The 14,551-nt window shown below is 40.8% G+C and overlaps 1 protein-coding gene across 5 annotated transcripts in view; it reads right to left on the minus strand.

Moving 5' to 3' along the window:
- DENND11 (DENN domain containing 11) overlaps positions 1-14,551 on the minus strand; it is a 35,067-nt gene that overhangs the window by 13,882 nt on the left and 6,634 nt on the right. For 3 of the 5 annotated variants that reach the window (XM_053608528.1, XM_053608532.1, XM_053608533.1), the window contains exons 2-4: positions 9,737-9,836; positions 8,389-8,547; positions 3,471-3,624 (exon numbers count right to left, since the gene is read on the minus strand). In XM_053608528.1, coding sequence (XP_053464503.1) covers positions 3,471-3,624; positions 8,389-8,547; positions 9,737-9,836 — 413 coding nt within the window. The remainder of the gene's footprint in view (positions 1-3,470; positions 3,625-8,388; positions 8,548-9,736; positions 9,837-14,551) is intronic. The other 2 variants (XM_053608529.1, XM_053608531.1) reach the window with 2 other exon arrangements.

A 14,551-nucleotide genomic window follows, 5' to 3' on the forward strand; every position in this document is an offset into this window, starting at 1 on the left:
TAGATACCATTATTTTAGTGCTGTCATTTTTTTATACATATAAGAATCACTCTACCCTCCACAATACTGTACTTTATCTCCAGGTAATACATGTCTTATAATAACAACCCAGAATCCATATATCCACATTTCCCATGCTCATGTGTACATGTGTCATCTCTATCCATGAGACAGATGATTTAACATCAGTGTCCTCATATAATATACACAGTCAGCCCTCTCTATCCACTGGTTCCACATCCACAACCACAGACCAAAAATATTTGGGAAAATCAGTTAAAGAGAACAATATAACAATAAAACATAATACGAGTAATAAAGAACTATAAGAACTATACAGGGTAACAACCATTTACGTAGCATTTACATTACACTGTTGACTGTGTTTCTTGGAAGTGAAATAAAGGACCATAACACAGTCTGTCTCAAAATTTTCATAGTGATCTTTGTATCAATAAGTAATCTAGGGATGACTGACAGTACATACTGTCCCCAACTTGTGATGGCTCAACTTCAGGAATTTTCAACTTCACAATGGATTTATTGCACTATACCCATCTTAAGTTGTGGAGCTCCTCAAGACGTTGATGGGATTACAGTCTCTACTAAATGGTTATCATTTTGTACCATGTCAAGCTGAAAAAGTCCTAAAACATCATAAACAGGCTTTGTCTGCTGTGTCACATTAAATATGCTTTCAACTTATAGTATTTTTGACCTATGGAGTACGTGTTAGGACATAATCTCACCATAAGTTGAGGAACATCTGGTACAGGAGGATGTGTGTAGCTCACATGTAAACACCATGTCTCTCTATATGGGGATGTGAGCAGCTGCGGATTTTGGTATTGGGGGGGGTCAGGAATGACAAGTTTTCTGCACCTGTTACTCCCACGCAAAACAGACGTGGAATACTTTCAATGTTAATTTATTATATTCTAATTCATTATTCATGACACATGGACTTTCTAGTTTTCTACTGAACAGTACTGAATTCAACATTCTTACACATAGATCATTCTGTCCTCTGGAGTAAGGAGGACATCTTGAGGAGTAAGGCTGCTGAAACAATAAGTACATATATTCTTAGTTTTGATGTGACATACTGGTTTTTAAAATGCTTTGTATCTCCAACCTATCAAAGTACCCTTTCCCTGTATCTCTCTGCTCCAACAGGTATTTTGATGAGCTGCTGCCCTCAGTAGGGCAAAAGCACAAAGCAATTTTCCTTCTTCTCCCTTTGTCCTTCATTGCTGGCTCGTGGGGAGAGGAATTCTAGGGATATCCACGTCAGATGCTGGTCAGCTCCCGGTGCGTTTGGAGATAGTCTAGTAGCAATTTGACTCAGAGGAAAAGATGGGCCCGAGTCAGAATCAGATAGAAAGACGGCAGGATTCATGTTAGCACAAGAACAGATTCCCTCAATGGCCATTTCTTTTAATCACTGTTTTTCAGTTCATGCCATGGGCCGGGATATCTGCAAACCACATTTCCTGGATTCCAATGTCACTGGCTTCCTCTTAGGCTCTTTCAATGGGGAACAAGGCCTGGAGGCCAGAGAGCAGGAGGAAGGGAGGACTCTCCTTGGTGTGTTGCCTCTGCTATTATTTCCCCAGTAGCAGAGGATACCTGTGACCACGGCCTCTGGCTCTTCTGTGCCCTCTAAGCATAGGTTGAACCACTTTCCCTGAAGGGTCCCCATACCAGATGCCTGGTGCCATCCTCAGAGATCTGAACACTGGTCTGCATAGCTCCTCTAGGCTCCCATGGCCTTAAGAATGCCTTGGGCGGTGCCTGTGGCTCAAGGAGTAGGGCACCGGTCCCATATGCCGGAGGTGGCGGGTTCAAACCCAGCCCTGGCCAAAAACCACACATACACACACACAAAAAAGAATGCCTCTCCTCCCGCTTGTGACCCCACCCTAGGGGTGGGTATGTAGCCGACAGCCTCTAAGATAGCCCCCACTTACCCCGGTTCTCAGTATTCACAGCCTTATGTAATCCTCTCTTATTGAGTAACTTGCTTCGAACCCAGATAATATGATGACATAGCTGGGGTTGTCACTTCTAAGATTGCATTAGGAAGGGTTCTAACTTCCTCTTGCTAGCTGACTATCTGTCACATTGGCTTTGATTGAGCAAGCTGCCACACTGGAAAGATCCACTTGGTTGAGAACTGAGGGCAGCCTTCAACAAACAGCCAGTCATGGTGCTGACACCTTCCATTCTAGAGCCCTCAAGAAATCTAATCCTGCCAACACCTATATGAGCTTAGAAATAGATACCTTCCCAGTCAAGTCTTCAGCTGAGACCCCAACCCCGAAAGTACCTTGACCACAGACCATGAAGCAAATGGCCCAGTTTAGCCACAACTGGATTCCTGACTGTGAGATAATAAATGTAATACATGCTGTTCTAAACCATTAATTTCAGGGTAACATGTTACATCACAACAGAGGACTAATACAGGGTGGTGGCTGCTGTCTGTAATCGCTATACACTGGCTCCCTCTGTTCTCCTCCAGTCTTCCAACTCCTATATTGCTGATTCCCTGTGTTGAATTAGTTTGAAATACCTAACATGGCCTCTGCGCCCCAGAAAGACCCCAGCTGGTATTTTATTAGGGTTCAAATTCCATGGTCTAGTCTTTAAGGTTCTCTATCATCTGACTGCAACCTATTTCTCCAATCTTTCCTCTGATGACCAGCTGATAGAACCACTCTTTAGTAAGTTTAAAGAGTGCTGCAACGGGTATAGAAAAATGGTTAGCATAATGCCCAACTCACAGAAGGTGCTGGAAAAATGGCAGGCCATGGCTCTCACTACTGCTCACACCTACCCTCAGTCTGGAATTAGCATTCTTCACTTTCCACCTAGCCAAATACTCAAGGACCAAGTCCTCTACTAAGACAACTTCCCAGGGCTCTCAAACTCACAGCATAATTTCTCTACCAGGCGACCCTAAGTTTCCACTAAAATATCTTGTGACCCACCACAGGGAGGGTGGAAAGAGAAAAGTAGATTCATGTTCTTAGTCAGCTTTATACCATTCTAATGCCTAATGGTTGGCCAGGTGTTTTGTTAACTATAAATAAACATAAAATCAGTTCCAAAGCCAAAATATTTTTGCGATGTTCAAACTCTTCATCTTTAGTTCAAATACATGACTTTAAAATACCTGAAGCAATCAACAAAATGAAATCTATCTTTTCCTTACTAGGGGTCCAGCATGACAGGCCTACTAACACACATGGCTTTGCACTATGATTATAGAGATGACTAGAAGGCATAGTTTCTAATATAAGTTATCTTGTGTCTTAAACAAACCCAAATGCTTCTGTGACAACCTACTGAAAGCAGATTTTTTGCACAAGCCCAAGACATAAATTCCTCATTCATTTACAAATTAATCAACAGCTACTGACCCCAGACACAAGCCCAGCACAGTGTGAGAGCATGGCTGACCTCACCTTCATCTCAGGGTACACGTATTGGTGGATGGAAGGCAGCCAGTAGACAGGGGGCAGGCTGCTGCCTCTGCCGGGCCCAGCATGGAGCACCCCCTTCTTGTCCTCATAGAAGGCAGCCAGATGAGAGTAATGTCCCGGCATCTCCAGCTGGTGTCTGCACAACACACATACACACACGCACAGTGAGAATAGCTGTGGCTGTGGCTCTGCTGTGATCTTCCCCAACTCAAGGGTTATTATAATGCTTAGAGGCAAAGGGCCTTACTATCCTCAAAGACCAAGCTCTCCATTTGGGGGTTGCTTAGGATGCCTCCTTTGATGTTATGGAAGATCCTTAGGAAAGGCTCAAACATGGGCCTCAAACTCTCTGACAGCATCATGGAACACATTCTTTTTCTCATGGGAAACAGACAGAATTAACAGACTATGACTAATGCCTATTGTTCTCAAGCAAGGTACACTGGAGACTGGGTGGTGCTTGCCAGAGAGTAGCTGCTTACTATGACAAGGGGACACTTGGAAGCCTGCAAATTCCCTTCTTAAAGCTCCTCTTTGTCTGGAACTCATGCTTGCTTGCCGGCTTTGTTACAGAATAAGGAGAAGCTTACCCCTCAATGCCTCAAATCAGGGAAAACAGTTATGACTGGATGTCACTAGGGCTCGTAATTACTGCATCAAGTAATAAAGAAAAAGCTTCAGAATTTCTTCCGTTCCTATCCCAACCAGGTCAGCAGAGACTTGGCTGTGGACAGTTCTGCTGACCCAACCCCAAACCACAAAGAGGCACAGAGGCCCTGGATAGGGCAAGTCTTGCCCCAAGTCAAGTGTAGGAGCACTGTGGGGACTGCTTGTCACTATGCAATCACTATGGAGGTGATACAGGCTGAACTGTGCCCTCCGAAAAAGGACATGCAGGAGCTCCAGTAACTCAGAACATCACCTTATTTGGATAGAGTTTTACAAAGGTAATCAAACTAAAATGAGGTTATCAGAGTGGGCGCTAATCCAGTGTGACTGACGTCTCTATAAAAAGGGGAAATTTGGACCCAGAGACACATACAGAGAACACCAAGTGAGTATGAAGACCGAGATCAGGGTGCTGCATCTACACACCAAGGAGCCCCACAGATTGTGGATAAACTACCAGAGACCAAGAGGGAGGCAGGGAACAGAGTCTCCCCCCATCCCTCCATCCCTCGGAGGGAGCCCACCCTGCTGACACCTTGATTGTGGACTTCCAGCCTCTAGAACTGTGAAGTAATCAGTTTCTGTTGTTCTAAGCCACCCAAATTTTGGGAGTTATGCAGCCCTAGCAAACTGATTTAGGACAGAGTCAAAGTCACTAAAACCCTTTGACCCACTTTTACTTTCTCTGTATTCTACAATTTCCACCAAACAATAAGAAAGAAGCAAAGGGAGGCATCCCCAATTATGGATGGCCTCAGAATAACTGTGATTACAAATAGAGACTTCTTCCCCTCCCCCACAAACTGCCATTGTGGCTTACTCCAAACTGTGACAAACAAACTGCTTAGAGTCAAGATTTTCAACCACCAACTGGCAGCCAGCTGTGTGCCAACCACTGCCACTCCAGAGTGACTTACAGCTCTCAACATCAAGGTGATGGTAGGAGACCTTCAGGCTAATTTATATTTTAAAAAGAAAAATAAAATCACTCTATTCAAAAATACAAACAAACTAAGTTCCTCTCTGAATGATCACTCTAGTTTCAGGGTCCCTGTACATTTTGTTTTAAGCTTTGCACAAGGAGGTAGCCATGTAGTAGAATAATAAACGACTGTCTGGGAGGAGTGTTTAATAATTTCTCTCTCTCCTACAGACATTCCCAGGCTGGATAGGAAATCCAAGGTAGCTAAGCTGTGTCTGCCCATCCTGAAAAGAGGGCAGATTTCAGATACTCTTTAGGGATGTGTGTCAAATTGATGAAAGTCTGATTAATAGAAAATCACACAAGGACAATTAAGTTCAAAGGTTTAAGATCTAGCTTCCCTAAAAAAGAACAGTGAGAATCATTTTATTATATTTCTAATACTGTATTTTCTGTGTTAAAGGAAGCTCTGTCAACAGTAAGTTATGTAAGAACTTTTCATTTTCTGGGTTTATCATGTGCTGATTTGCTATATAGTTGTCTTTTCTGTTTGACAACATTAAGCCCTAAACTTGAACCAAGATCCTAAAGAAAATTTCTCTATTAAGTTAGAGCCCCTTAGAGAAAAATCTAGGCTAGCATAAAGATTCTATCCTTTGACAGCCCAAGATAATACTGTCTGACGGGCAGAACAAGGCGATAACATGGAATATAGAACATGAACACAGATAAACTGGCAGTTCTTGGATGAATGTTAAACAGCTATTGTATGAAAGCCTCAACATTTAAACATGTTATAGATTTTGCGACACTGTCAAACTACAATATCAAGATAAACTAAAAAGCACTGAAACAAGGCTGAGTGCCAGACGATAAGTTAATCTTCCAAGATGATGTAAAAGGCGGCCTTCCTGGTGAGCCTGCCTGTGAGGATGCGTGGATTAAGAAACCGCCACTCTGAGATGTGTGCTGAGCCACCTGTGGAGACTGTCCAAGAGACATGACCTTGTACAAACTGAAGAACTGGTTCAATATATGCTATCGATATGTAGCCACAGGCTGCTGGGCCAGACCACGAATTCCCCTGCAGGACAGGGGACACTGGGGTTCTCCTTTCACTGATAAAACCCAGGCATGTGTGGCCATGTGGTACCCAATGCAACTGACCCTGCCTGCCCCTCCCACACTCTAGTGAGAATTCATGCGATTAAGAATCGGAGATGCAGGTGTACCTGTGGTGCATCTTTACAAGGGTACATGTGAAACTTAGTAAATGTAGAATGTAAATGTCTTAACACAATAACTAAGAAAATGCCAGGAAGGGTATATTAACCAGTGTGATGAAAATGTGTCAAACGGTCTGTAAAACCAGTGTATGGTGCCCATGATCGCATTAATGTAACAGCTATGATTTAATTAAAAAAAAAAGTAAGAAAATAGCACAGATAAACAATCTATAGGGGGCGGTGCCTGTGGCTCAGTGGGTGAGGCGCTGGCCCCATATACCGAGGTGGCGGATTTGGGCCTGGCCTTGGCCAAACTACAACAACAACAACAACAAAGAATCTATAGGTATCTGAACAGAAGAGACTTTTCCAACATAATCAACTTCAGGAATAGCAGACCCAGCTACTCAGGAGGCTGAGATAGGAGGATCACTTGAGCCAAGGAGCTCAAGGCTACAATAAGCCAAACATTTCTCCACTGCACTCCAGCCTGGGTAACAGAGGGAGACCCCATGTCTTAAAGAATAAATAGGAAAAGAAAGACAGACAGAAAACGTTAGGACAATATCTATAGCATCCTGAGGGGAAGAAAGAAGCACTCAGCCAAAGATAAAGGGAACAGGTCAATACATTATTATACATGCAGGATCTCAGGGAAGGCAGGACCCAGGATGGAAAGGGAAAAGAAAGGAAAGTGCTTGATGGCAAAATCTAAACAACCAAGAAAAAAATCAAACCAGGAACTCAGAAATGGAGCATGCCACAGTTAAGCCCTGAGAATGGTTGTTAAGTCCATTTAAATACACAGCTAAGACTTGGGAACTGTGGGAATTACTATTACAGAACTAAATGTAATAAATCTTGTGATATATAAAAATTGAGATGTGAAGTAGGGAAAGGTACTGGGAAGAAGTATAAGACAGTCGACGCTGTCTACATCGAGACACAACTTAAAAAGGCCGATGACACCTAAACTAAGATTTGTGTACTTTACTCTTGATACGTTATTTCTCAATAAAGTAATGATATGATATCTTCATGTTTTTTGTAATCTTTTATCTTTTACCTTAACTATGAAGGAGTATTTCAAGGAATAATATGTCTTATTTTAAAAATATTCATTTCATATTCATTCATATTCATTTAAAGTTTCAAGTAAAATTATATGTAATACATTTCATTAAAATTGTCTGGTATTTAATAAAGTCAAATCTTCCCAAAATATCTTCCCAAAATATTAACCCTATTTTGTAAAGTGATGTCTATTCTAGAATGACATCCACTGGATATTGTTAGTGAGTATATCTCAGTGTTAATATGTGGGAGAGTTTTTTATTCTTTTAGAGCTGTTGTATAAATTTTAAAATACTAAACATTTTCTCCACAAACAATAAATTTCATGTTCTCTCAAAAATGAAGATCAAGACAGATTATGCCACATAAAATTTTTAAAATAATAAATTCTGAAAGTATAGGCTGGAAAAGTGTATAGCATGATACTACATATATATGTATTATGTATATACATATTATTGCCCAAAAAAGGAGCAAATGTGCTAACATTTTAATAGTGCTTCAGAGGTTAGGGATAGATTTTCCCCTCAAAATATTAATATAATTACTTGCCTAATGAAAACAATATGAGGTAACTAATAGTTTTGCTACTTCTGTTAGAAATTCTCTTCCTATTGGCCCCCCAAAAAACAATAATTCCCAATTATAGAGGATTAGGCTTAAAGAAAGTTTCTGTTTACCTACTTGGGGCAAGGAGGTAATTACTTCAGCTTAAAGCAAACAAAGATCATACACCTGTCAACAGAGTATTTAGTTGAATACTGAAGACAGTATTAAACGTGAACTGAAAGGAAACTCTACCCCAGCTTTCATTATAGTATGAAGAATCATTACATAGGGTGTTGGTGGAAACACAAGGACTGCCACCTGAGGCTTGAAACACCGCCATTGGTGTTCTTGGAAAGACATCTGCTCTTCTGGCACATGACCTCTATCTCCAAGGACTCGTAACATATGCACCAGCTGGCAGGTCCCGCTGCCTCCATGCACGTGTACAGAAGCCACGTACCGAACCTGGTTCTCCAAGAAGTGCATGTACCGGTAAAGCAGGGTGTAGGAAGGAGAGAGGATGCCCACAGACTTCATCCGTGCGCCACGTTCCAGCTCACTTTCCACGGGCATGTTTTCAAAGCAGGCCAGGCCAAAGAAGGGCCCTTTTCGGAAATAGCTACAAAAGACCAATGTGTAGTAGGACTCAAAATGAGAGACAGAAACATTTAATTTTTCTTTGAGATGCAACCCCAAACAAAACAAATTAACTGTGTCCAGGGTTCTGAATGACAAGGCTCAGCCTTAAAACAAACATTCTTAGAAATTCAGGGGAACAATTAGTCCAAGCCAGTGGACCTCGCAGATGAGACAGCTAAGGCCCACAAGAGATCACAGCACTAGTCAAGGGTCACCTGGCTGGAGGGGTGAATTGGTCTCTGGCAAGATGGCTGCTCTTCTGCCCATAATCATGGACACATCCCTTCTCTCTTGCACCCTAACTAGTGACCTATATGGGAGATCTAGAAGCAAGATGTGTCTTCAGGTTCTTCAAGAACCAGTACTCTGTTTTCTTAGCATAAACCATGTTGATTGTTTTCTCACTGCCCAAGTTTCTGATTTTTTTTTTTTTTTTGAGACAGAGTCTAAAGCTGTTGTCCTGGGTAGAGTGCTGTGGCATCACAGCTCACAGCAACCTCAAACTGTTGGACTTATGCAATTCTCTTGCCTCAAACTCCCAAGTAGCTGGGACTACAGGCACCTGCCATAATGCCTGGCTATTTTTTTTGTTGCAGTTGTCATTGTTGTTTTAGTTGGCCCAGGGCATGTTCGAACCCACTAGCCTCCATGTATGTGGCCGGCGCCCTGTCCCCGACCTACAAGCACCGCCCAAGTTTCTGATATTTTTAACTGACCTGCCATTTTACTTCCTTCTCCTTTCTCACACTCACATCAGTCACATGAGGACCCACCTATGTAGGACTCAAAACTCTTCTTACTTAAAGCTAGAATTTCAAGTTTTAACACATACATGCATGTCTTAAGTTAACCCATACTGAGCTGAAATGACATTCTTTAAAAGCAAACCTCAAATGAGGTCCATGTAATTTCTTAGAAAGTGAGAGAATCTCCATAGTAGGGATTCTTAGGTTTTTCATGTCATGAAAACCATTGAGAATGTGATAAAAGCTAGAGACCTTCTTGCTAGAAAATTGATATAAACACAAAACTATACATATATTTTCAGGGCATTTGTCCACACAGTACCTGAAGTCCTTCTGGTAAGAGCCTTTATGCTCTGGGAAACGTGTGATGGGCAGGCCAGAGGAAGAAATGGAATAAAAAGATAGAGGTTCAGAAGTACTTACATGAAGTCAGACTGGATTTTATGAGACCCACTAGCCATAGACTTGAACTCGACACCCTCTAGGTCAATATCTTGAGGTAAGCACCATTCCACCATGTTTCCTGTGGGAAGCAGAAGAGCAAGTTAAAAGAAACAAAATCAAAGAAAAGGGCTTTAGTATAGGGCTCAGCATGCCTGGTTTCTTAGTGAACTTACTGCTGACTCAGCCCCAGAACCCACTGAGCTGCTGAGGCTCATCCCCTCCATCTCCCACAGGGATCGTTCCAAAGGATCAGGACATGGGTGTGCAAGGAACCTCCCCTAGTCTCCACCTTCCAGTGAACAAGCTCTCTTCTCCAGTGCTGTCCTTGGTTCTGCCACTCCGCTCAGCACTTCCAAGTCTTCCTTTCATGGCCTCATTTCTCTGCATGTATTCTCTGCTACCCCCATTTCCTCATCTTATATTTTCCCCTTAATCCCTTCATATCTTGATTCTCCCTCACAGTTCTTACTGCCATCAGTAACTTAGAAAAATCCCAAAACTCTTAAAAGAACAACAACAAAAAAAAAAACACCTTCATTCCCATTGACCTCTTCAAAGCATCTGCTCACTCCTTACCAATCTCTCTTCTTTTTCTATGACTGCCATGATAGAAAACTATTTGGTTCTTTTGCTACTTCTCTGATGAATGTAACTCTACCTCCCTGACCCCATAATTGTCCTGCATATTCAAAATCTGTTAATATAAAACCCTAAGCTACTTGTGACATTTCATTTTCAGGTAAACTTCTTATAAACACTCCAAATCCTAATTTCCTCGGCATTAGAAATACCATCAATAATCCCAAACAACAATGCTTTCATATAATTGTTCAGGGCATCGGAGAATACACAATCCAGTCTCAGGACACAGCAGGCATCACAGAAGATGACCCAATCCCATATTCAACCCAAGGCACTTTCAAATAGTTTATTCTACAGAAATGAATCATGATTCCGATCAATTAATCAATTCACAAAAACAAAAACCATGAAAAAATGGAATTAAGATTTTATAAAACAGAAACGAAAACCTAAGATAATGCTGCATGTGTAAGGGCCAAAAACAAACAAAAAAAGCACTCAGAAATAGGTGTGACCTTGGGGATAAAGCCAAGATTTTAAGTACCATGTTCCCCCTATATTCCTGTCTTTCTCCCTTCCATCCATATCCATTACCTCCAGAGTTCAGTATTTTTCTTTGGTTTCTTTCTTTCCTCCCCTGTGGAATGCATCAGGACAGCAAAGAACTTAAAAGGTGTGGGGGCCTACCCCAGATCTATAGAATCACAATCTCCCCTTGCCATGCCACATAAATGCTTCTGATGCATACCAGAGGTGAGAGCCCTTGCTTGGGCATCTCAGTACACAGCTCTAACCCTTCATAATAACAACACATGCCAGCAAAGGGCAGGGACAGCCTGTCCTCTTTCCACTCCACCAATCTGCCTTTTGCACTACCTGCTGCCTTGTGTCCCCACACCTTGCTCCTTACTGGGTTCAACTAGCTCAAACTTAGTATTTTTTCCCCTCCAACCCAGCCTCTTCTTGACTCCTCAAAAACCTAGTAAAACTTCAATTTACCTGAACATTGTACTAAATATATCATAACATGGAAAAGTACACAAACCACAACTATACAACTCAATGAATTTTTCCAGAGTAAATGTATTTAGTGTAACCAGCACCCGGATCAAGGGGCCGAAAGAACATTACCTACACATACAAAGTTTCTCTCATCTATATCATATAGCTATATTGGGACAGCAACTCTTTCCTTTTCATATGGAATAGAACCTGCTATTTTTAGCCTGGTATACAGTCTCTAAAATGAAGACCACAGGCCAGGAATGGTGGATCACGCCCATAATCCTAGCACTCTGGGAGGCCAAGGCGGTGTTTTACCTGAGCTCACAGGATCAAGACCAGCCTGAGCAAGATCGAGACCCTGTCTATAAAAACAGCCAGGTGTTGTAGCAGGCACCTGTAGTCCCAGCTACTTGGAAAGCTGAGGCAAGAGAATCACTTGAGCCCGAGATTGAGGTTGCTGTAAGCTATGATGCCATGGAACTCTACTGAGGGTAACATGTGAGACTCTGTCTCAAAAATAAATAAATAAATACATAAATAAATAAATAAATAAATAAATAAATAAAATAAAGGCCATGTTTCTCGTGACCTTTGTGAGTACCTTCTCAATACCAGAATGGTATAGACAGAAGTGTGGGATATACATTCCAGAATATGCCTAAAAGGGAATGTGCAAGCTGCCCACTTTTCCTTCTTGCTGCCTGGAATGTGGACATGGTGACCTATGATGAAGGGAATGATAGAGGCTTAGGTCCCCGTGTGACCTTGGGGGATCTGAGTTAGCATTCCAGCGCCAAGCCAGCTATCTCCCATCACATGAAAAAGAAAACTATCTGATTAAGTCACTGTTAATTTGGGTCTCTGCTATTCATGTCCGAACCCATGTCCTATTTAACACAGCTAACCTAGAGGACAAAGTCCCCATTCCCTAACCAGTTCTCAAAGCCCTCCTTCTTGTTCCTCTGTGCCTGCCTAATCTTAATTTCACAGAAACAATGAATCAGAGGGAGTGAATGGCATCCTGTTAGTTACATCCTTCACTTCTAGATGAACATGAGACTCCCGGGGTTGGAAAGAACAAACCATCAGGGAAGGGCTGAGGCAGACTCTAGAATGCTACTCTGTGAAGAAGAATGACCTTTATCCCATGGGAAGCACATTTCTGCTGACACGCTTGAATGAAAGGAAAGTGAATTCAGCCACTACGGCCCTTATACCACACTACCATAACCTTGTCTTTCTGTCTCCCCAGGAGTCTGTGAACTTCTAAAAGGTGGGAATTTTGCTTGTCTTCATATCCCAATACAGTATAGTGCTTAGTTCAGAATATATTAAGATTAAAGGAAAAAAAAAAAAGCTTTGATAAGGACAAGATGTCTTTGAAAAAGGTAACGAAAAAAAAAGCTAACTTATGAATTAGTGTCAATTAGCACAGGAGCAGTAACGGTATTGTGGTTATATAGGAAAATGTCCTTATTCTTAAAAGGCTTATACTCAACTATTTAGGAGTGAACTGTTATTATCTGTGTCTTACTTTCAAATGGTTCAGGAGGTAAAGTTTCTCTATATCTGTACATAGTCAGTTCGACTTTTATCACTTGCTGGGTTTGTGTCAATGCAAATGTTATATTAAGGAGCAATTTGAGCACAGGAAATTTCACGTTTACTTGTGCTATAGATTCAATGCAATCCCACTCAAAATCTCAGCATGTTATTTTGCGAATATTGACAAATTAATTCTAAAGTTTACATGGAAAGGCAAAAAAAAAAAAAAAAATGAAACAGCCAACCCAATACTGAACAATAATAAAACCAAAAGACTAAAACTACCTGGACTTCAAGACTTACTTTCTTGAACTAAGTCTTGTTTACTATAAAACAAGACAGTATTATATTGGTGAAATATTAGACAAAGAGATCAATGGAACAGCAGAGAGAACCTTGAAACAGACCCACACAGATACGGTAAACTAATCTTTGCCAAAGAAGCAAAGGCAATACAATGGAGAAAGAGTCTTTATAACAACTGTTACTGATATCAATAGACATCTACATGTCTAGAAATCAATCTACATGTAAAGAAATAAATCTAGACACATACTTTGTCCCCTTTACAAAAATGTGTTCAATTTGAACCGTAGACTAAAACGTAAAATAAAAAATCATAAAAGTTCTAGAAGTGATTGCGTTTGGATTTAGCAATGAGTTTTTATATATAACACTAAAAGCACTATTCATGATGGAAAAATTGATAAATTGGACTTCATTAAAAGTAAAAACTTCTAGTCTATGAAAGACACTATTAAGAGTAGAAAAAAAACAAGCCACAGATTGAGAGAAGATATTTGCAAAACACATATCTGATAAAGGACTATTATCTAAAATATACAAAGAACTCTTAAAACTCAACAATAAGAAAACAATCCAATTAAATATGTGCCCAAGAGCTTAACCAATACTTCAAAAAGAAGATACAGAGATGGCAAATGGACATATGAAAAGATTTTCAACATCATATGCCATTAGGAAACTGTAATTTAAAACAGAGACAACGAAAAAGAATAAATAAATAAAACAAAGAGAATAGCCAAAATCCAAATCACCGAAAACACCACGTGCTGATACGGATGTGGGATGACAGGAATTCATTGCTGGTGGGGATGTAAAATGGTTGAGCCACTTTGACAAACAGTTTGGCAGTTTCTTACAAAACTAAACACACTTAAACATACTCTTATTATATGATCTGGTAATCATTCTTTGTATTTATCCAAATTAACTGAAAACTTATGTCTATGCAAAAACCTACACACAGATGTTTATAGAAGATTTATTCTTGACTGCCAAAAAGTAGGGGCAATTAAGATGCCCTTCAGAAGGAGAATGGATAAACAAAATGTGGGGCACTCACAATGAAATACTGCACAGCAATAAAGAGAAACAATCTAGCCAGCCGTGGAGGAACCCTAAATGCACACTGCTAAGTAAGAGAAGCCAGTGTGACAAGGCTACATACTGTGACACTCTTGAACATGCAAAATGATAGCAACGTAAAAAGCTCACTGAAGAGGAACAGGTGGAACACGGGATTTTTAGGGCAGCGGAACTGTTCTGTATTCTAAGTGAAGGATATGTAAGTTTTCACTGTACTATTCTTTCTACTTTTCTGAGGTTTAAAAAATTTCAGCATACAAATTGAGGGAAGTA

Source organism: Nycticebus coucang, chromosome 11, assembly GCF_027406575.1.
Source record: "Nycticebus coucang isolate mNycCou1 chromosome 11, mNycCou1.pri, whole genome shotgun sequence".
NCBI classification, from domain to species: Eukaryota; Metazoa; Chordata; class Mammalia; order Primates; family Lorisidae; genus Nycticebus; species Nycticebus coucang.